At 46.1% G+C, this 22,942-nt stretch overlaps 1 protein-coding gene across 2 annotated transcripts in view; it reads right to left on the reverse strand.

The window, feature by feature from the left end:
* Positions 1-210: 210 nt before the first annotated feature.
* LRP8 (LDL receptor related protein 8) overlaps positions 211-22,942 on the reverse strand; it is a 137,276-nt gene continuing 114,544 nt past the window's right edge. For both annotated transcript variants that reach the window (XM_069981639.1, XM_069981638.1), the window contains 11 exons: positions 22,330-22,455; positions 21,612-21,783; positions 21,147-21,374; positions 20,836-20,954; positions 19,999-20,138; positions 18,128-18,269; positions 16,862-17,014; positions 13,616-13,867; positions 12,294-12,362; positions 11,253-11,431; positions 211-984 (listed from right to left, as the gene is read on the reverse strand). In XM_069981639.1, coding sequence (XP_069837740.1) covers positions 946-984; positions 11,253-11,431; positions 12,294-12,362; positions 13,616-13,867; positions 16,862-17,014; positions 18,128-18,269; positions 19,999-20,138; positions 20,836-20,954; positions 21,147-21,374; positions 21,612-21,783; positions 22,330-22,455 — 1,619 coding nt within the window. In that variant the 3' untranslated portion in view covers positions 211-945. The remainder of the gene's footprint in view (positions 985-11,252; positions 11,432-12,293; positions 12,363-13,615; positions 13,868-16,861; positions 17,015-18,127; positions 18,270-19,998; positions 20,139-20,835; positions 20,955-21,146; positions 21,375-21,611; positions 21,784-22,329; positions 22,456-22,942) is intronic.

The raw sequence follows: 22,942 nt of genomic DNA on the forward strand, positions 1-22,942 counted from the left end.
GCTTAGCGTATTAGCCAACTATATATTTGAGGACTTCAAGGGTTAAACTTGTCTTCCAAAAATTGTTTCCTATCTTTATCTCTTTTTCTGTTTAATTCCTAATTTTATTTATTTATTTTTTTTATATTTTTTTCTTAATCCACCAGATTACAATAGAACAATATATATATATATATATATATATATATATATATATATATATATATATATATATATAAAAGATTGAATGGTAACAAGTCTTTAAAGTTTCTCCTACAGTAAGTGAAGAGATCAGAGTTCTACCACTGCCAACATATAAAGCCGGAACATACAAAAAAATAAATACTCTCATCCCTGTCATATTTACAGAGCGGACCTCCCTGTTCCCAATCGCCCCCCCTCCCCCATACACACCCAGGTTAATAAATAGCCTACAAAAAAAATTCTACACTTTCATCATTAATTTAATGCATATGTTGATGGAGAACCACAAAGTTTTTGTTATGTACAAAAAAAGGTCTATAAATATAATAATTTTAAAACAGCGGGTTGTCCCAGTAGGCGGCTATGTACAGAGAGGGGGAGGAAGAGTAGAGGGCATGCCTCGGCCGAGGATCAAGTAAAAATCTGTATAAAAGATTATACATAGAAACCCTTACATCCTTTGGATGTTTGACGCATTAGATTTTTGTGGTTGTCCATCACCAAAATAAATAACAGCGGGTGCGGTGAGCGTAGAAAAAGAACTTCTCTGCTGCCTGTCACAATAGATCTATGAAATCTTGTAATTCCCGGGATCCAGGACACCTTACACATTAGACGTGTAACCGATCTGTAAGGGATCTGCCTTAGTAAGGGCCCGGCAGAGCGGCACACAACAATAGATTGTTGGCTTGACACAACGCCAAGAGACTCGGGAGCGCCGACAGATTTTCTGATGTTCTTCGTTTAACCTTGTCTCGATCCTCAAGGCAAACCGTCGTCTTCCAGGCTCAATGCCACTCGCTGGAAAAAAAAAGAAAGAATATAAAATGAAGGCAAGATATGAGGCTGCCAGTGACAGAAGGAGAACAAAGTGGCTGCTCAGCCAGGAGACTCCTCTAGCAGGAGGGATGCAGCGTATTAGAGGGCACAGCTGGGGGTCTGCGAGATGTCGGTGAGATTCCCCCGTAACCTGCGGCTTACACTCCGCACAGTATAAGAGAACGAATCAGAGAGACATCAAAGGGAGTCTTCTCCGCCTTCACAATACTAATGACTATTTTGCTGGAAGACAACAAGGAAGGAAGCGTGGAGAAGACTCTCGCTGGGTGTATACTATAGTTATAAAAAATAGTAAAAGGGCTTTGTGGAAACTTTACAAACTGCTGGGGGCGAGATAAAAATAATAAAACCAGACACAAACATACTCACCCACCCTGGTCCCCTGCAGCTTCTGCTGTGACTCCGTCCAGCCCCCCATAGTTCTGTCTATTTCCTACTGTTTACTGCAGTGACGTCGCGCTCAGCCAATCACTGACTGCAGTCATATCCACCTCACCCACTGATTGACTGAGAGGGCCGTGACTGAATCAAAGAGCTGGCCTTGGAAGTAGAAAGCAGATGGAGCTGTGGGGAACCGGATGACATCACAGCAGAAGCGCTATACAGTGCTGGAGGGCTGTACGGTGCTGTTATTGGAGCAGTGTACGGTCCTGTTATTGGAGCAGTGTATGGTGCTGTTATTGGAGGGCTGTATGGTCCTGTTATTGGAGCAGTGTACGGTCCTGTTATTGGAGCAGTGTACGGTCCTGTTATTGGAGCAGTGTACGGTCCTGTTATTGGAGCAGTGTAGGGTGCTGTTATTGGAGCAGTGTATGGTCCTGTTATTGGAGCAGTGTACGGTCCTGTTATTGGAGCAGTGTACGGTCCTGTTATTGGAGGGCTGTATGGTGCTGTTATTGGAGCAGTGTACGGTGCTGTTATTGGAGCAGTGTACGGTCCTGTTATTGGAGCAGTGTGCGGTGCTGTTATTGGAGCAGTGTACGGTCCTGTTATTGGAGCAGTGTACGGTGCTGTTATTGGAGCAGTGTACGGTGCTGTTATTGGAGCAGTGTATGGTGCTGTTATTGGAGCAGTGTAGGGTGCTGTTATTGGAGCAGTGTACGGTCCTGTTATTGGAGCAGTGTAGGGTGCTGTTATTGGAGCAGTGTACGGTCCTGTTATTGGAGCAGTGTACGGTCCTGTTATTGGAGCAGTGTATGGTGCTGTTATTGGAGCAGTGTATGGTGCTGTTATTGGAGCAGTGTATGGTGCTGTTATTGGAGCAGTGTATGGTGCTGTTATTGGAGCAGTGTACGGTCCTGTTATTGGAGCAGTGTATGATGCTGTTATTGGAGCAGTGTACGGTCCTGTTATTGGAGCAGTGTAGGGTGCTGTTATTGGAGCAGTGTACGGTCCTGTTATTGGAGCAGTGTAGGGTGCTGTTATTGGAGCAGTGTACGGTCCTGTTATTGGAGCAGTGTACGGTCCTGTTATTGGAGCAGTGTATGGTGCTGTTATTGGAGCAGTGTATGGTGCTGTTATTGGAGCAGTGTACGGTCCTGTTATTGGAGCAGTGTATGGTGCTGTTATTGGAGCAGTGTATGGCGCTGTTATTGGAGCAGTGTACGGTGCTGTTATTGGAGCAGTGTACGGTGCTGTTATTGGAGCAGTGTATGGTGTATAGCGCTGTTATTGGAGCAGTGTATGGTCCTGTTATTGGAGCAGTGTACGGTGCTGTTATTGGAGCAGTGTATGGTGCTGTTATTGGAGCAGTGTAGGGTGGATAGCGCTGTTATTGGAGCAGTGTATGGTGCTGTTATTGGAGCAGTGTATGGTCCTGTTATTGGAGCAGTGTATGGTCCTGGTATTGGAGCAGTGTACGGTCCTGTTATTGGAGAGCTGTATGGTCCTGTTATTGGAGCAGTGTACGGTGCTGTTATTGGAGCAGTGTATGGTCCTGTTATTGGAGCAGTGTACGGTCCTGGTATTGGAGCAGTGTATGGTGCTGTTATTGGAGCAGTGTATGGTCCTGTTATTGGAGCAGTGTATGGTGCTGTTATTGGAGCAGTGTATGGCGCTGTTATTGGAGCAGTGTATGGCGCTGTTATTGGAGCAGTGTACGGTGCTGTTATTGGAGCAGTGTACGGTCCTGTTATTGGAGCAGTGTATGGTGGATAGCGCTGTTATTGGAGCAGTGTACGGTGCTGTTATTGGAGCAGTGTACGGTGCTGTTATTGGAGCAGTGTACGGTCCTGTTATTGGAGCAGTGTATGGTGCTGTTATTGGAGCAGTGTATGGTCCTGTTATTGGAACAGTGTACGGTCCTGTTATTGGAGCAGTGTACGGTGCTGTTATTGGAGCAGTGTATGGCCCTGTTATCGGAGCAGTGTACGGTCCTGTTATTGGAGCAGTGTACGGTCCTGTTATTGGAGCAGTGTATGGTGCTGTTATTGGAGCAGTGTACGGTGCTGTTATTGGAGCAGTGTATGGTGGATAGCGCTGTTATTGGAGCTGTATGGCGCTGTTATTGGAGCAGTGTATGGTCCTGTTATTGAAGCAGTGTATGGTGCTGTTATTGGAGCAGTGTATGGTCCTGTTATTGGAGCAGTGTATAGTCCTGTTATTGGAGCAGTGTACGGTCCTGTTATTGAAGCAGTGTATGGTGCTGTTATTGGAGCAGTGTATGGTCCTGTTATTGGAGCAGTGTATGGTGGATAGCGCTGTTATTGGAGCAGTGTACGGTCCTGTTATTGGAGCAGTGTATGGTGCTGTTATTGGAGCAGTGTACGGTCCTGTTATTGGAGCAGTGTACGGTCCTGTTATTGGAGCAGTGTATGGTCCTGTTATTGGAGCAGTGTATGGTGGATAGCGCTGTTATTGGAGCAGTGTATGGTCCTGTTATTGGAGCAGTGTATGGTGTATAGCGCTGTTATTGGAGCAGTGTATGGTGCTGTTATTGGAGCAGTGTACGGTCCTGTTATTGGAGCAGTGTACGGTGCTGTTATTGGAGCAGTGTACGGTCCTGTTATTGGAGCAGTGTATGGTGCTGTTATTGGAGCAGTGTATGGTCCTGTTATTGGAGCAGTGTACGGTGGTGTTATTGGAGCAGTGTATGGTGCTGTTATTGGAGCAGTGTATGGTGCTGTTATTGGAGCAGTGTACTGTCCTGTTATTGGAGCAGTGTATGGTGCTGTTATTGGAGCAGTGTACGGTGGTGTTATTGGAGCATCGTATAGTCCTGTTATTGGAGCAGTGTAGGGTGCTGTTATTGGAGCAGTGTATGGTGCTGTTATTGGAGCAGTGTATGGTCCTGTTATTGGAGCAGTGTACGGTGCAGGTATTGGAGCAGTGTACGGTGCTTTTATTGGAGGGATGTATGGTGCTGTTATTGGAGCAGTGTATGGTGCTGTTATTGGAGCAGTGTATGGTGCTGTTATTGGAGCAGTGTATAGTCCTGTTATTGGAGCAGTGTATGGTGCTGTTATTGGAGCAGTGTACGGTGCTGTTATTGGAGGGCTGTACGGTGCTGTTATTGGAGCAGTGTATGGTGCTGTTATTGGAGCAGTGTAGGGTGCTGGTATTGGAGCAGTGTATGGTGCTGGTATTGGAGCAGTGTATGGTCCTGTTATTGGAGGACTGTACGGTCCTGTTATTGGAGCAGTGTACGGTGCTGTTATTGGAGCAGTGTAGGGTGCTGTTATTGGAGCAGTGTATGGTGCTGGTATTGGAGCAGTGTATGGTCCTGTTATTGGAGGACTGTACAGTCCTGTTATTGGAGGGCTGTATGATGCTGTTATTGGAGCACTGTATGGTCCTGTTATTGGAGCAGTGTATAGTCCTGTTATTGGAGCAGTGTACGGTCCTGTTATTGGAGCAGTGTATGGTCCTGTTATTGGAGCAGTGTATGGTGCTGTTATTGGAGCAGTGTATGGTGCTGGTATTGGAGAGCTGTATGGTGCTGTTATTGGAGCAGTGTACGATGCTGTTATTGGAGCAGTGTACGGTCCTGTTATTGGAGCAGTGTATGGTCCTGTTATTGGAGCAGTGTATGGTCCTGTTATTGGAGCAGTGTATGGTCCTGGTATTGGAGCAGTGTACGGTCCTGTTATTGGAGCAGTGTATGGCGCTGTTATTGGAGCAGTGTACGGTCCTGTTATTGGAGCAGTGTATGGTGCTGTTATTGGAGCAGTGTATGGCGCTGTTATCGGAGCAGTGTACGGTCCTGTTATTGGAGCAGTGTACGGTCCTGTTATTGGAGCAGTGTATGGTGCTGTTATTGGAGCAGTGTACGGTGCTGTTATTGGAGCAGTGTATGGTGGATAGCGCTGTTATTGGAGCTGTATGGCGCTGTTATTGGAGCAGTGTATGGTCCTGTTATTGGAGCAGTGTATGGTGCTGTTATTGGAGCAGTGTATGGTGCTGTTATTGGAGCAGTGTATGGTGAATAGCGCTGTTATTGGAGCAGTGTACGGTCCTGTTATTGGAGCAGTGTATGGTGCTGTTATTGGAGCAGTGTACGGTCCTGTTATTGGAGCAGTGTACGGTCCTGTTATTGGAGCAGTGTATGGTCCTGTTATTGGAGCAGTGTATGGTGGATAGCGCTGTTATTGGAGCAGTGTATGGTCCTGTTATTGGAGCAGTGTATGGTGTATAGCGCTGTTATTGGAGCAGTGTACGGTCCTGTTATTGGAGCAGTGTACGGTGGTGTTATTGGAGCATCGTATAGTCCTGTTATTGGAGCAGTGTAGGGTGCTGTTATTGGAGCAGTGTATGGTGCTGTTATTGGAGCAGTGTATGGTGGATAGCGCTGTTATTGGAGCAGTGTACGGTCCTGTTATTGGAGCAGTGTATGGTGCTGTTATTGGAGCAGTGTACGGTCCTGTTATTGGAGCAGTGTACGGTCCTGTTATTGGAGCAGTGTATGGTCCTGTTATTGGAGCAGTGTATGGTGGATAGCGCTGTTATTGGAGCAGTGTATGGTCCTGTTATTGGAGCAGTGTATGGTGTATAGCGCTGTTATTGGAGCAGTGTACGGTCCTGTTATTGGAGCAGTGTACGGTGGTGTTATTGGAGCATCGTATAGTCCTGTTATTGGAGCAGTGTAGGGTGCTGTTATTGGAGCAGTGTAGGGTGCTGTTATTGGAGCAGTGTATGGTCCTGTTATTGGAGCAGTGTACGGTGCTGTTATTGGAGCAGTGTATGGTGCTGTTATTGGAGCAGTCTACGATGCTGTTATTGGAGCAGTGTATGGTCCTGTTATTGGAGCAGTGTATGGTCCTGTTATTGGAGCAGTGTATGGTCCTGTTATTGGAGCAGTGCATGGTCCTGTTATTGGAGCAGTGTACGGTCCTGTTATTGGAGCAGTGTACGGTCCTGTTATTGGAGCAGTGTACGGTGCTGTTATTGGAGCAGTGTATGGTCCTGTTATTGGAGCAGTGTACGGTGCTGTTATTGGAGCAGTGTACGGTCCTGGTATTGGAGCAGTGTATGGTCCTGTTATTGGAGCAGTGTATGGCGCTGTTATTGGAGCAGTGTACGGTCCTGGTATTGGAGCAGTGTACGGTCCTGTTATTGGAGCAGTGTATGGCGCTGTTATTGGAGCAGTGTACGGTGCTGTTATTGGAGCAGTGTACGGTCCTGTTATTGGAGCAGTGTACGGTGCTGTTATTGGAGCAGTGTATGGTGCTGTTATTGGAGCAGTGTAGGGTGGATAGCGCTGTTATTGGAGCAGTGTATGGTGCTGTTATTGGAGCAGTGTATGGTCCTGTTATTGGAGCAGTGTATGGTCCTGGTATTGGAGCAGTGTACGGTCCTGTTATTGGAGAGCTGTATGGTCCTGTTATTGGAGCAGTGTACGGTGCTGTTATTGGAGCAGTGTACGGTGCTGTTATTGGAGCAGTGTACGGTCCTGTTATTGGAGCAGTGTACGGTCCTGGTATTGGAGCAGTGTATGGTGCTGTTATTGGAGCAGTGTATGGTGCTGTTATTGGAGCAGTGTATGGTCCTGTTATTGGAGCAGTGTATGGTGCTGTTATTGGAGCAGTGTATGGCGCTGTTATTGGAGCAGTGTATGGCGCTGTTATTGGAGCAGTGTACGGTGCTGTTATTGGAGCAGTGTACGGTCCTGTTATTGGAGCAGTGTATGGTGGATAGCGCTGTTATTGGAGCAGTGTACGGTGCTGTTATTGGAGCAGTGTACGGTGCTGTTATTGGAGCAGTGTACGGTCCTGTTATTGGAGCAGTGTACGGTGCTGTTATTGGAGCAGTGTATGGTCCTGTTATTGGAACAGTGTACGGTCCTGTTATTGGAGCAGTGTACGGTGCTGTTATTGGAGCAGTGTATGGCGCTGTTATCGGAGCAGTGTACGGTCCTGTTATTGGAGCAGTGTACGGTCCTGTTATTGGAGCAGTGTATGGTGCTGTTATTGGAGCAGTGTACGGTGCTGTTATTGGAGCAGTGTATGGTGGATAGCGCTGTTATTGGAGCTGTATGGCGCTGTTATTGGAGCAGTGTATGGTCCTGTTATTGAAGCAGTGTATGGTGCTGTTATTGGAGCAGTGTATGGTCCTGTTATTGGAGCAGTGTATGGTGGATAGCGCTGTTATTGGAGCAGTGTACGGTCCTGTTATTGGAGCAGTGTATGGTGCTGTTATTGGAGCAGTGTACGGTCCTGTTATTGGAGCAGTGTACGGTCCTGTTATTGGAGCAGTGTATGGTCCTGTTATTGGAGCAGTGTATGGTGGATAGCGCTGTTATTGGAGCAGTGTATGGTCCTGTTATTGGAGCAGTGTATGGTGTATAGCGCTGTTATTGGAGCAGTGTATGGTGCTGTTATTGGAGCAGTGTACGGTCCTGTTATTGGAGCAGTGTACGGTGCTGTTATTGGAGCAGTGTACGGTCCTGTTATTGGAGCAGTGTATGGTGCTGTTATTGGAGCAGTGTATGGTCCTGTTATTGGAGCAGTGTATGGTGCTGTTATTGGAGCAGTGTATGGTGCTGTTATTGGAGCAGTGTACGGTCCTGTTATTGGAGCAGTGTACGGTGGTGTTATTGGAGCATCGTATAGTCCTGTTATTGGAGCAGTGTAGGGTGCTGTTATTGGAGCAGTGTACGGTGCTGTTATTGGAGCAGTGTATGGTCCTGTTATTGGAGCAGTGTACGGTGCAGGTATTGGAGCAGTGTACGGTGCTTTTATTGGAGGGATGTATGGTGCTGTTATTGGAGCAGTGTATGGTGCTGTTATTGGAGCAGTGTACGGTGCTGTTATTGGAGGGCTGTACGGTGCTGTTATTGGAGCAGTGTATGGTGCTGTTATTGGAGCAGTGTAGGGTGCTGGTATTGGAGCAGTGTATGGTGCTGGTATTGGAGCAGTGTATGGTCCTGTTATTGGAGGACTGTACGGTCCTGTTATTGGAGCAGTGTACGGTGCTGTTATTGGAGCAGTGTAGGGTGCTGTTATTGGAGCAGTGTAGGGTGCTGGTATTGGAGCAGTGTATGGTGCTGGTATTGGAGCAGTGTATGGTCCTGTTATTGGAGGACTGTACAGTCCTGTTATTGGAGGGCTGTATGATGCTGTTATTGGAGCACTGTATGGTCCTGTTATTGGAGCAGTGTATAGTCCTGTTATTGGAGCAGTGTACGGTCCTGTTATTGGAGCAGTGTATGGTCCTGTTATTGGAGCAGTGTATTGTGCTGTTATTGGAGCAGTGTACGGTCCTGTTATTGGAGCAGTGTACGGTCCTGTTATTGGAGCAGTGTATGGTCCTGTTATTGGAGCAGTGTATTGTGCTGTTATTGGAGCAGTGTATGGTGCTGGTATTGGAGAGCTGTATGGTGCTGTTATTGGAGCAGTGTACGATGCTGTTATTGGAGCAGTGCATGGTCCTGTTATTGGAGCAGTGTATGGTCCTGTTATTGGAGCAGTGTATGGTCCTGGTATTGGAGCAGTGTACGGTCCTGTTATTGGAGCAGTGTATGGCGCTGTTATTGGAGCAGTGTACGGTCCTGTTATTGGAGCAGTGTATGGTGGATAGCGCTGTTATTGGAGCAGTGTACGGTGCTGTTATTGGAGCAGTGTACGGTGCTGTTATTGGAGCAGTGTACGGTCCTGTTATTGGAGCAGTGTATGGTGCTGTTATTGGAACAGTGTACGGTCCTGTTATTGGAGCAGTGTACGGTGCTTTTATTGGAGCAGTGTATGGCGCTGTTATCGGAGCAGTGTACGGTCCTGTTATTGGAGCAGTGTACGGTCCTGTTATTGGAGCAGTGTACGGTGCTGTTATTGGAGCAGTGTATGGTGGATAGCGCTGTTATTGGAGCTGTATGGCGCTGTTATTGGAGCAGTGTATGGTCCTGTTATTGGAGCAGTGTATGGTGCTGTTATTGGAGCAGTGTATGGTGCTGTTATTGGAGCAGTGTATGGTGAATAGCGCTGTTATTGGAGCAGTGTACGGTCCTGTTATTGGAGCAGTGTATGGTGCTGTTATTGGAGCAGTGTACGGTCCTGTTATTGGAGCAGTGTACGGTCCTGTTATTGGAGCAGTGTATGGTCCTGTTATTGGAGCAGTGTATGGTGGATAGCGCTGTTATTGGAGCAGTGTATGGTCCTGTTATTGGAGCAGTGTATGGTGTATAGCACTGTTATTGGAGCAGTGTACGGTCCTGTTATTGGAGCAGTGTACGGTGGTGTTATTGGAGCATCGTATAGTCCTGTTATTGGAGCAGTGTAGGGTGCTGTTATTGGAGCAGTGTATGGTGCTGTTATTGGAGCAGTGTATGGTGGATAGCGCTGTTATTGGAGCAGTGTACGGTCCTGTTATTGGAGCAGTGTATGGTGCTGTTATTGGAGCAGTGTACGGTCCTGTTATTGGAGCAGTGTACGGTCCTGTTATTGGAGCAGTGTATGGTCCTGTTATTGGAGCAGTGTATGGTGGATAGCGCTGTTATTGGAGCAGTGTATGGTCCTGTTATTGGAGCAGTGTATGGTCCTGTTATTGGAGCAGTGTATGGTGTATAGCGCTGTTATTGGAGCAGTGTACGGTCCTGTTATTGGAGCAGTGTACGGTGGTGTTATTGGAGCATCGTATAGTCCTGTTATTGGAGCAGTGTAGGGTGCTGTTATTGGAGCAGTGTAGGGTGCTGTTATTGGAGCAGTGTATGGTCCTGTTATTGGAGCAGTGTACGGTGCTGTTATTGGAGCAGTGTATGGTGCTGTTATTGGAGCAGTCTACGGTGCGGTTATTGGAGGGCTGTATGGTGCTGTTATTGGAGCAGTGTACGGTGCTGTTATTGGAGCAGTGTACGGTCCTGTTATTGGAGCAGTGTACGGTGCTGTTATTGGAGCAGTGTACGATGCTGTTATTGGAGCAGTGTATGGTGCTGTTATTGGAGCAGTGTATGGTCCTGTTATTGGAGCAGTGTATGGTGCTGTTATTGGAGCAGTGTACGGCGCTGTTATTGGAGCAGTGTATGGTCCTGTTATTGGAGCAGTGTATGGTCCTGTTATTGGAGCAGTGTATGGTCCTGTTATTGGAGCAGTGTATGGTGCTGTTATTGGAGCAGTGTACGGTGTTGGTATTGGAGCAGTGTACGGTGCTGGTATTGGAGCAGTGTACGGTCCTGTTATTGGAGAGCTGTATGGTCCTGTTATTGGAGCAGTGTACGGTGCTGTTATTGGAGTACTGTGTACGGTGCTGTTATTGGAGTACTGTGTAATATGATAAATTGTGTAATACATGATAAAACCATATAACAAATCAAGTAGAGAAACAATTCATCTTTATTGCACAAATGTAATTAATCACATAACATGCATCACTGGTTACTATACAGACATAGAAAGAACAACCAGGGGATTCCACAGGGTACTGGTAAAAAAGCCAGGCCACACTAGTTATACACCAGTATGCAGTTACATACCAGTACCCTGTGAAACCCCCCTGGTTGTTCTTTCTATGTCTGTATAGTAACCAGTGATGTTTGTGATTTTATAGAAATAATTACATCTGTGCAACAAAGATGAATTGTTTGTCAATTTGTAGGATATTATATATATATATATATATATATATATATATATATATATATATATATATATATATATATTGATTTGGGGTCTTATCCTAAATAGTGATACATTTTGAGGGTACAGCTATTTTTTGGGAGTGTATGATAACATCATACCATACAATGTGTTAATAAGCATTCTCATTGTAACATATGTAATAATGTCTGTAACTGCAGAACTCACAGCTGGATAGACGTGTCCAATCTGAGTTGTTCGACCAATGTGAATCTCTTCTTCTTCCTCCTCTTCCTCTTCAGTAGTTTTCCGATAGACTGGGTTATCAAAGTTCATGCTCTTTGTATTCTTCCGCTTCCAGTTTCTCCATATGAGATATCCGGACAGGCAGAGGAGGGCAAGAACAGCTAAGCGGAAAAAAGATGAGATGAGATTGCAGCTGGTGGATACATTGCAGTAAATGATGTAACGCTGTGCTAGGAGTGCGCCACAAGAAGGTTTATCCCACATACAAAGGCAATTCCTGTATCCGGTTCTGTTGGTAGCATCTACAAACTGAAAATTACACCATGTTTTATTCTTGGCTGCAAAGATTCTGTATAATTTAGCATGTTTTATGTCTTGTGTGAAGTATTTAAATCTATTGGTAATATTAGAGATGTAGCAGAGCTGGTTTTGTCATGCAAATCTTTGCAGCAGCCTTGTTTGCACACTGGGATAATACAATCTATGGCTACATGACAGAACTGTGATCGCTGCATCGTGGTGAGCAATGTTCCTGTGTAAGTGTCACATGATCCATGTCAAAGATCGAAGGAGAAAATAATAAAGTATATACTTACCTCTACATGCTCCCTGGTGTCCTAAGGGCTCCAGGTATCCTTTGCTCACCATAGCCACCGCTGGCACACTGATACGTCTCTGCAGTGACAGGCCGTCTTGGTCAGTGACTGGCTGGGCGGCCTGTCACTGCAGCAGTGGCCTCAAAAGTGGTGGAAAAAGTGCAGTCAGCAGGAAAGAGGCAGAAGGACACCAGGGAGCAAGGAAAGCTAAGTATTTACTTTATTATTTTCTATACCAGCAAAGGCTGCATGGACTTTACTTATAATATATGTGTGTATATATATATTATATATATATATACATACACATACACACACACATATACACACATACATACATACACACACACGCAGCCCTTGATGCATGATAATTGGGCGGTCTAATACCGCCCTTAACCATTAAGCCTAGTATTTCTATTTTACTCACCCACTGGAACCGCTACACCAATGACTGCAGCAGTCAGCGTGGACCTGAGGTCTGAATCTGCATTTTCATCTGAAAGGAGATGAAGTAATATAAGGTTAGAAATACCTAACAACAATGTATGTATATCTGTATACAAGAGCACCCTATACCGGAGCTTATAGGATATAGTCCACAGTCTAATTCTGCAGCCCTCTGAGCTTGAACCCACTAAGCAGCGGCTCACCATTTTAAGGGTGGGTTCTAGTAGCGGATTATAATAGGTCCGTTTAGGGCGCAGATAAGTTCCGGCTCCATGGACACCATTCTATGGGCGACCTGATGACGCTATCCACCGAAAGAATTGACACGTCAGTTCATTCGGCGGAATGTGGAATCCGCATGACCATAAAATGGTGTCTATGGCACGGGCGGATATGCATGCTGCCATTAACAGGTACGAGCGACGGAATCCTTCTGAATTTATCCGCGCCGATTCCGTAGTGTGGACCCACCCTAAAGAAGAACTATGTCCCTACTGCCCAGGAGACTCTGAGGGTGAAGGTATGTCTCTTATAGGATGTCTCTTACTTTTTACTTTGGTCTGGTAAGATCGCTAGAAGCACTGAGGCGCCTGTTAGGAGCACTGCCTGCCCCAATAGCTCTGATCCAAGCTGCCCTCGGCCGGCCTGATCCATTCATTATCATTGGAAAAAAACGGGCTGGCCGGGGCCAGATCGGTGCTATGGGGGCGGGCAAAGCGCCTAACAAGTGCCCCAGGGCTCCTAACGATCTTTACACACCGTGCAGCAAAAGACTAAATGCATCGGGGCAGCACCGAGGAGGAAGGTAAGAGACATACCTTCCTCCTCAGCGTCTCCTGTGTAATAGGGGTTTTTCAGCAGGTTAGATTCGCCTAACCTGCTGATAGTTCCCCTTTAATGTGTATTGGGGTCTTTCGAAGGGAGATGTCAGAAGGGAGATGGATCAGACATGCTGGATTTCTTTGTGGTCAGAGTGATAAGCTGACACAAGAGCTGTCTGGCAGTGGCTTCCCCTCGCAAGAAGGAAGTGTGCACTCTCACCCAAGCTGAGCATGCATGTTTACAGATGGCAAATGCTTTAACGACACCTGTCAAAAATATACGGCCAACTTGATAACATAGGCCCCCTCCCCCCACATGACCACAATATATTTCTGCAGCAATGTACATGGAGATCCTGCTGTCTCCTGTGCAAGCCCCTGTCTCTAGCCTGCACACATAGACACACTGGACAGGATTTGCATACTGTCCAGTGTAACATCCAGACCCAGATAACAGCATGACACAACAAGAGGCTCTTACACTGCTGGTATACACTATTGTTCCCGGTCGTGGTAACCTGGATTTCTCGGTTTCTGGACATGGAGGTAGTTTGGAGGTTGTCAGTAGGGCTGGAGCTGAATGTTGTCTCGGTGGTGGTGGTGGTGGTCGTCGTGATTGTGGTGGTCGGGGGCTTTGCTGTAGTCTTGATAACAGTAGTGGGAATAGGCTTTGTGGTAGGAGACTCAGTCAGGAGCGGCGGTAAAGTTGCTTGAGTAGTTGTAGTCGCTGCAACTAAAGGAAACACGGGAGATAAGAGACAACAAAACAGCAACAACAATCTGACTGTGAGCTGTATGTCCTTACACTAACGGTGGCTCTGCCAGGGCTCCAATTTCATTCTATTCCTGGAGAGAGAGGCTGAGCTAAGGGATAGATCATTTTCCATGATCTAGGACAGCCTGCTAGAGGTATAAGATATACTATAGTCTTACGGTGTCTCTGTATACTCCCCTTATGACGTGCTCTCCCGGCTATACACCCCTCCCCCTCTATTCCATACAGAGTTTATATAAGAGACCTGACAAATAGCTTTCTATGTCCATAGAAACATAGAAGATTGTCGGTAGAAAAAGACCACTGGGTCCATCTAGTCTGCCCTTTTAGTATTTTCTTTCTTATTATCTTAGGATAGATCCGCTCTATTTTATCAATGTCCTTTTTTTAGATGAGGTCTCCAGAACTGGACACAGTATTCCAGATGTGGCCTCAGCAGAGCTCTATACAGCGGGATCACAATCTCCCTCTTCCTACTGGTTATACCTCTAGCTATACACCCCAGCATACCATTATATATACCCCAGCATACGATTTGCTTTCCCCACCGCCTGGTTGCCCTGGTGACTCATTTTAAGGCTGTCAGATATCATTACCCCTAAATCCTTCTCTTCTGAAGTCTTTTCCAACACAGTACTGCCGATGTGATACTCGGATAGAGGATTCCTCCTCCCCAAGTGCATTATTTTACATTTGGAAACGTTGAACTTCAATTTCCACTGTTTGGACACTTATCTAGCAAAGCTAAATCGTTTTCCATATTACTGACACCTCCAGGAATATCAACCCTATTGCACACTTTCCTACCAACCCTTCTCCTATGTCACTATCCTTACCTGCCAACCCTTCTCCTATGTCACTTACAAACATATTAAAAAGAACAGGACCCAGAACAGACCCTTGAGGCCACCACTTGTAACCAGTCTCTGCTCGGAATATTCACCATTCCCATCATCCCTCTGATATCTCTCCTTCAGCCAACCACAAATCCACTGAACTATCCAGGGATTAAGTCCAATTTTCTCCAACTTCTCTATCAGCTCTTTATGGGGAACTGTATCTGCGGCTTTGCTGAAGTCCAGATAGGCGATATCCACAGCAGCACCTTCATCCAGCACTTTTGTGGCATAACCAAAGAAATCAATGAGATTAGTCTGACATGATCGGCCCTCAGTAAAGCCATGCTGGTTTGGATCCATCAAATTGTTGATTCTTAGGTGATCTATTATCTTCTTTTTTAGAAGAGTTTCCATCATTTTCACTACTACAGATGTCAGGCTCACTGGCCTATAGTTACTGGGCTCCTCTCTACTCCCCTTCTTGTGGATTAGTACACACTACTAAATATCACATTGGCAGTGATAACCATAGAGAGGACAGCTTTTCTATTAGGCTGGGTTCACACTGCGTTTTTGCAATCCGTTTTTTGAATTTGTGTCCATCCGTTTTGATCCGTTTTTCCATTGACTTCCATTGTAAAAAAAAAAAAAAAAAAAGGATCAAAATGGATCCATTTTTTTAACGGACACAAAAGTAGTGTCAGCTAGGTTTTTGCGGCCGTCAAAAAAAACGTACCCGTTTTGATACGTTTATTTTTACACAAATGCATCCGTTTTTTTGCAAAAAAACAGATGAAAAAAAACGGATTGCAAAAACGCAGTGGGAACCTAGCCTTACTCTATGACATTGCCAGTGATAACCATAGAGAGGACAGCTCTTCTATTACTCTATGACATTGCTGGTAATAACCATAGAGAGGACAGCTCTTCTATTACTCTATGACATTGCTGGTGATAACCATAGAGAGGACAGCTCTTCTATGACATTGCTGGTAATAACCATAGAGAGGACAGCTCTTCTATTACTCTATGACATTGCTGGTAATAACCATAGAGAGGACAGCTCTTCTATTACTCTATGACATTGCTGGTAATAACCATAGAGAGGACAGCTCTTCTATGACATTGCTGGTAATAACCATAGAGAGGACAGCTCTTCTATTAGTCTATGACATTGCCAGTAATAACCATAGAGGACAGCTCTTCTATGACATTGCTGGTAATAACCATAGAGAGGACAGCTCTTCTATTACTCTATGACATTGCTGGTGATAACCATAGAGAGGACAGCTCTTCTATGACATTGCTGGTAATAACCATAGAGAGGACAGCTCTTCTATTAGTCTATGACATTGCCAGTAATAACCATAGAGGACAGCTCTTCTATGACATTGCTGGTAATAACCATAGAGAGGACAGCTCTTCTATTACTCTATGACATTGCTGGTAATAACCATAGAGAGGACAGCTCTTCTATTACTCTATGACATTGCTGGTAATAACCATAGAGAGGACAGCTCTTCTATTACTCTATGACATTGCTGGTAATAACCATAGAGGACAGCTCTTCTATGACATTGCCAGTAATAACCATAGAGGACAGCTCTTCTATTACTCTATGACATTGCCAGTGATAACCATAGAGGACAGCTCTTCTATTAGTCTATGACATTGCCAGTAATAACCATAGAGGACAGCTCTTCTATGACATTGCTGGTAATAACCATAGAGAGGACAGCTCTTCTATGACATTGCTGGTAATAACCATAGAGGACAGCTCTTCTATGACATTGCTGGTAATAACCATAGAGGACAGCTCTTCTATGACATTGCCAGTAATAACCATAGAGAGGACAGCTCTTCTATGACATTGCTGGTAATAACCATAGAGGACAGCTCTTCTATGACATTGCTGGTAATAACCATAGAGGACAGCTCTTCTATGACATTGCTGGTAAGAACCATAGAGGACAGCTCTTCTATGACATTGCCAGTAATAACCATAGAGGACAGCTCTTCTATGACATTGCTGGTAATAACCATAGAGGACAGCTCTTCTATGACATTGCTGGTGATAACCATAGAGAGGACAGCTCTTATATCCGTCTCCTACCTTTGCCACAGCTCCTCATATCCGGGCCCAGCTCCACACCGTCTGCACAGGCACATGTGTATTTGGGAGAATGGACGGAGATCTGCGGGGCGGCCAGGCACAGGTACTCGCACCCACCATTCGGTAGCGGGCCTTGGTTACAGGCATTGACAGCTGCAAAACATGGAAATCATTGAAGGGTCACTAAGAGAACCCCCATGACTGGGATATAGTAACACTCCAGCAGATTTTCCGATGTCAATACGTGATGGGCCGTTCCAAGCTATCACTTTATGATTAGTGGGGATCCAACTTCTGAGACTCCCCCAAAGCATCATGAGAATAAAAGGATTACCGCTCTGGGTTAGCCCCAGTCAGTCTGCTTAATGGGGCTCTCAGACATCTGGCTGATCAGGGAACCACACCTGGCCATATTGAGTTTGAATCCCATTAATTAAAGGGGAGCTCCAGTTATTTTGTTTTTCTTTAAAATCAACTGCTAACAGAAAGTTATACAGATCTGTAAGTTACTTCTATCTTAAATTCTCCAGCCTTCTAGTACTTATCATTCTCTCCAGTCTGACCCAGTGCTCTCTGCTGCCACCTCTGTCCATGTCAGGAACTGTCCAGAGCAGCAGCAAATCCCCATAGAAAACCTCTCCTGCTCTGGACAGTTCCTGACATGGACAGAGGTGGCAGCAGAGAGCACTGTGTCAGACTGGAAAGAATACACCACTTCCTGCAGGGCATACAGCAGCTGATAAGTACTGGAAGACTGGAGATTATTAAGTAGAAGTAAAATTACATATCTATATAACTTTCTGACACCAGCTGATTTGAAAGAATAAAATTGATTTGCCGGAGTACCCCTTTAATCTTGAGATGGAAATTCCTTTCTATTAATAGAAATTTGAAGTTAATGTCTGAGAATTTCGAAATGACACAAACCCGTCCATTAAAACTTCTGCTTTTTTGTCAGGATGACTTTTTTGTAGTCTACTTGTTCGGATCCTTAGATGAAAGGTCATCATGGCTGGGACCTGGGGGTAGTCACAACTATCTGTGTAAATATGCTGTAAGGCTGATGTATACCGCTGGCTCATTGTGAGTGTGTTACCTAAGGGGCCACATAGACCAGGAGGCCCGGGGTGTATAGATAGAGCCGTGGCTGAGGGGGACCCGACCATACACAACTCTATATACTTACTATATTCTAAGCTGTGGTCCCAGAATGTAACCCCATGTAATACTTCTCATACACGTTACACAACTAGGAGACCCTCGTACCTTTCGGCTGCTTTAACTGGTGAACAACAACGATATCGTGCGGATTGTTGAGATTCTCGGCCAGAACATAAATGTCTTTTCCTGTTAATCTGTTGGCGCTGAAGATGGCTTCATTCTCCAGATCTGTCCAAAACACCTTATCCTGGAGGAAGAAAGCAGAGGACAATTAATAGAGGCAAAAGAGGAGGAGGAGAAACAGAGGCCAAAGAGGTAGAACGAGAAACAGAGGCCAAAGAGGAGGAGGAGAAACAGAGGCCAAAGAGGAGGAGGAGGAGAAACAGAGGCCAAAGAGGAGGAGGAGAAGGAGGAGGAGAAACAGAGGCCAAAGAGGAGGAGGAGGAGGAGAAACAGAGGCCAAAGAGGAGGAGGAGGAGAAACAGAGGCCAAAGAGGAGGAGGAGGAGAAATAGAGGCCAAAGAGGAGTAGTAGGAGGAGAAACAGAGGCCAAAGAGGAGTAGGAGGAGAAACAGAGGCCAAAGAGGAGTAGGAGGAGAAACAGAGGCCAAAGAGGAGTAGGAGGAGAAACAGAGGCCAAAGAGGAGGAGGAGAGAAACAGAGGCCAAAGAGGAGGAGGAGAGAAACAGAGGCCAAAGAGGAGGAGGAGGAGAAACAGAGGCCAAAGAGGAGGAGGAGGAGAAACAGAGGCCAAAGAGGAAGAGGAGGAGAAACAGAGGCCAAAGAGGAAGAGGAGGAGAAACAGAGGCCAAAGAGGAGGAGGAGGAGAAACAGAGGCCAAAGAGGAGGAGGAGGAGAAACAAAGGCCAAAGAGGAGGAGGAGGAGAAACAGAGGCCAAAGAGGAGGAGGAGGAGAAACAGAGGCCAAAGAGGAGGAGGAGGAGAAACAGAGGCCAAAGAGGAGGAGGAGGAGAAACAGAGGCCAAAGAGGAGGAGGAGGAGAAACAGAGGCCAAAGAGGAGGAGGAGAAGGAGGAGGAGAAACAGAGGCCAAAGAGGAGGAGGAGGAGGAGAAACAGAGGCCTAAGAGGAGGAGGAGGAGAAACAGAGGCCAAAGAGGAGGAGGACGAGAAACAGAGGCCAAAGAGGAGGAGAAGAAACAGAGGCCAAAGAGGAGGAGGACAAGAAACAGAGGCCAAAGAGGAGGACGAGAAACAGAGACCAAAGAGGAGGAGAAGAAACAGAGGCCAAAGAGGAGGAGGAGGAGAAACAGAGGCCAAAGAGGAGGAGGAGGAGGAGGAGGAGAAACAGAGGCCTAAGAGGAGGAGAAGAAACAGAGGCCAAAGAGGAGGAGGAGGAGAAACAGAGGCCAAAGAGGAGGAGGAGGAGAAACAGAGGCCTAAGAGGAGGAGGACGAGAAACAGAGGCCAAAGAGGAGGAGGACGAGAAACAGAGGCCAAAGAGGAGGAGGACGAGAAACAGAGGCCAAAGAGGAGGAGAAGAAACAGAGGCCAAAGAGGAGGACGAGAAACAGAGACCAAAGAGGAGGACGAGAAACAAAGGCCAAAGAGGAGGAGGAGAAACAGAGGCTAAAGAGGAGGAGGAGGGGAAACAGAGGCCAAAGAGGAGCAAGAGGAAAAACAGAGGCCAAAAAGGAGGACTATTAACAGAGAGCGGTTAACAAATAGGACAATTGACTGAGTGCAAAAAGAACCTGCATTAGCGTCTTAGTAAAGTGGTTTACATCAAGACACATTTCCATTCTGTTGCTAGGACATGTGGATAAGTGTATGATCAGTGAGGACCCCAGTACAGATGGGCCCCCCTGTTCCCTGCGGCTGTGTGATGCGGAGGAGGGTGAATGTTGTGCAGTGGGGAATGGATGGGATGGATAGAGCGGAGCACGGAGGGGCCCTCAGCCATCACACATCTACCACCTATCCTGTGGATTCTAGGATTACTGTAAGGGGGTTTCACCTCAAACACCGCCAGACCAAACGGGTGACTGAGTTTGTCCTCGGAGAAGATGAGCAGCTTCCTGTTGGAGCCATTAAAGTCCACGCTGGAGAGGGTATGGAGCTTGGAGTCCACCCAGTACAGGCGGTGGGTCAGCACATCTAAGGGAAGAAATGGAAAATCAGTGATGGAGCAGGAAAATGTGGAAAGCCAGCACAGCCAGCAAGATGCAGGTTTTACTGGTGTCTTTTTTCATTAAAAGTAGAGATTCAGCAAACAAAAAAAAAAATTCTAAAATCAACTGGTGTCAGAAAGTGTCAGAGATTTGTAATTTATTTTAATAAAAAAATCTCCAGTCTTCCAGTTCTTATCAGCTGCTGAATGTCCTGCAGGAAGTGGCGTATTCTCTCCAGTCTGACACAGTGCTCTCTGCTGCCACCTCTGTCCATGTCAGGAACTGTCCAGAGCAGGAGAGGTTTTCTATGGGGATTTGCTGCTGGTCTGGACAGTTCCTGACATGGACAGAGGTGGCAGCAGAGAGCACTATGTCAGAATGGAGAGAATACACCACTTCCTGTAGGACATACAGCAGCTGATTAGTACTGGAAGACTAAAATTTCTTTAATAAAAGTAAATTACAAATCTCTGTCACTTTCTGACACTAGTTGATTTGAAAGAAACTTATTTGCTGAATTACCCCTTTAAGAGGTATTCCTGTGTCAGCATGTTATCCTCTATCCACAGCATTCCCACATCCCTATTGTTATTTCCGCCAGTTATCCACAACATAGAGGATACCACGCTAACTGGTAGGAGTCCAACTGACATGATTGGCATTATATATTTAGCGTGACCTACCTAGTGTAATCCCGTTGGGCCACTCGATGTCGTCAGATACCAGCACCTGGCGGTCGCCCCCGTTCAGCCCGGCCTTCTCTATCTTTGCTGGGTCTCCCCAGTCTGACCAGAACATAAACCTGAAAGCAAGAAAAGATCCTAATAATAGATGGGGAACACCAAAGGCTTCCATATAAATCATTCATTAAGAGTTTCCAGAGAATGTAGGAGAGAACCAAGGACTGGTATGCCTGCCATCATACACTTGTATGGTTACACTGTGGTATATATAGGTATATAGTATCTGTGCGCTGCATCATGTTACAACTCACCCCGTCGTAGGGTCGACCGCAATGGCTCTCGGGTCCCCCAGGCTCTGGTTGAAGAGTGTTTTCCGTTTGCAGCCATCGGTGGTTGCCACAGAAATTGTCTTATTTCCGGAATCTGTCCAGTAAATGTTCTTGTGGATCCAGTCCACAGCGAGACCCTCGGGGGAGTGGAGATGGCTGTTCACCAAGACGAAATGTTCTGCAGGGTCTGAGGCGCGATCCAGGGGAGCACTGCAGCAAACACAGGGAAATATAAAAATCTGCAGAATTAGGGTTAAAGCATAATAATGTGTGGTATGGTGGTGGTGGGGGGATGGGGGCTGTCCACAACGTCCATCATAGCGACGGCAGTGTGGCGGTGACTGGAGATCGTGAAGGGTCCTAGTGGTCAGACCCCATGCCACGATACATCCTAGGATATACTAGAAATATATGAAGGAAAGACGAGAGCTGCATATGGCTTCTTACCTGTAAATCTTGCGATGGAACAGGTCGCACCAGTAAATCTTTTTGCTTATCACTTCCACATCCAGAGACACAACATTTTTTAATTGTGAGGCGAGACGGGAGTAATCTCTGCGGATCAGATCGATTTGCCGGAGTTCGTGGCGGTTGGTAAAGATCAGATACGGACTCTGACCTGTGGGAAGACAGGAAGTCATGTGACCTCAATATACCAGAACATGGCTAGGGGGTGTTTAAATGGGCACTATCACTTTAAAAAAAAACGTATGCTACATTAAAAGTTTTGATCAGTCGGCCTGTTTAGACCCCGAGCTGGGAGACGTGCACACTAAGCTTTTTTTCTCGCAATTCTGTGCCATGTGACTGGCAGACTCCCATACACATCTATGGAACGGTTTTATCACATGCACAGAGAATGGGGAGCTCAGCTGCACACTGTACATAATCCCATCATGCCTGGAGGGCTAAAGCTTTGGCTGTCCAGGCATGATGGGAGTTGTAGTTTTCGGCCAGCTGGAGGGCTGTGAGTTTGCCACCTGTGATCTAGCGGCAGGCGCTCAGTGGAGTGTAATAACCGGTGTCATACGCCTGTCCTTCAGCTATCCCCTGCAGGCTCCTCGCCGCCGTCCCTTACATCTTGTACACACAATGTTGGTTGTTAGCTCCTGAATAATTGACTTCTTGTTCGTGCTCTGACATTACGGCCGTTGCCAGCACTCACCTGCTGCCTTGCACGTCTTGGACACGCTGTCCATCTGAAAGCCTTCGTAACATTCACATTTGTAGTATCCTTTGTAGTTGACGCAGATCTGGCTGCAGGCGTCGGGGTTCTCACACTCATCTATGTCTGAAACCAAATGCACAGATCAGTATATGGGAATTAGCAATGAAAAACACCTGACCTAATGGTTTTAGACCCTGGACCCTCCAGAACATATAACCGGGGTGATTTATTCCTTTATTATATAGCAGCCAACCTAAAAAAGATGTCACACATATATAAAAAGTTTTCATCGTTCAGGCTCCAAGTGTTCAGACTACGACCGATTAGTAGAAGGAGCCGGGAGACAACCGTACTGCTTTGATCTCCTCTCCCCGCTCTGTGTCTGAGACCCGGACAGCCCCATAGACTTGCTTTGGGAGTCAGTCTAGATCACGTGACACAGACCCTGACCGATAAAAAGTTTTCAAATATCTCTGACATGTTTATAGTTTTTTTTTAATGATAGTTCCCATTTAAGTGTATTAAAGTCTCATTTTTTATTTCGATACTCAATACCATTTCGATGGAAAAAAATGCTTAAAATACAAATATAATGCCCCCCCCAGGCCGT

This window comes from Dendropsophus ebraccatus, chromosome 8 (genome assembly GCF_027789765.1).
Source record: "Dendropsophus ebraccatus isolate aDenEbr1 chromosome 8, aDenEbr1.pat, whole genome shotgun sequence".
NCBI lineage: Eukaryota > Metazoa > Chordata > Amphibia > Anura > Hylidae > Dendropsophus > Dendropsophus ebraccatus.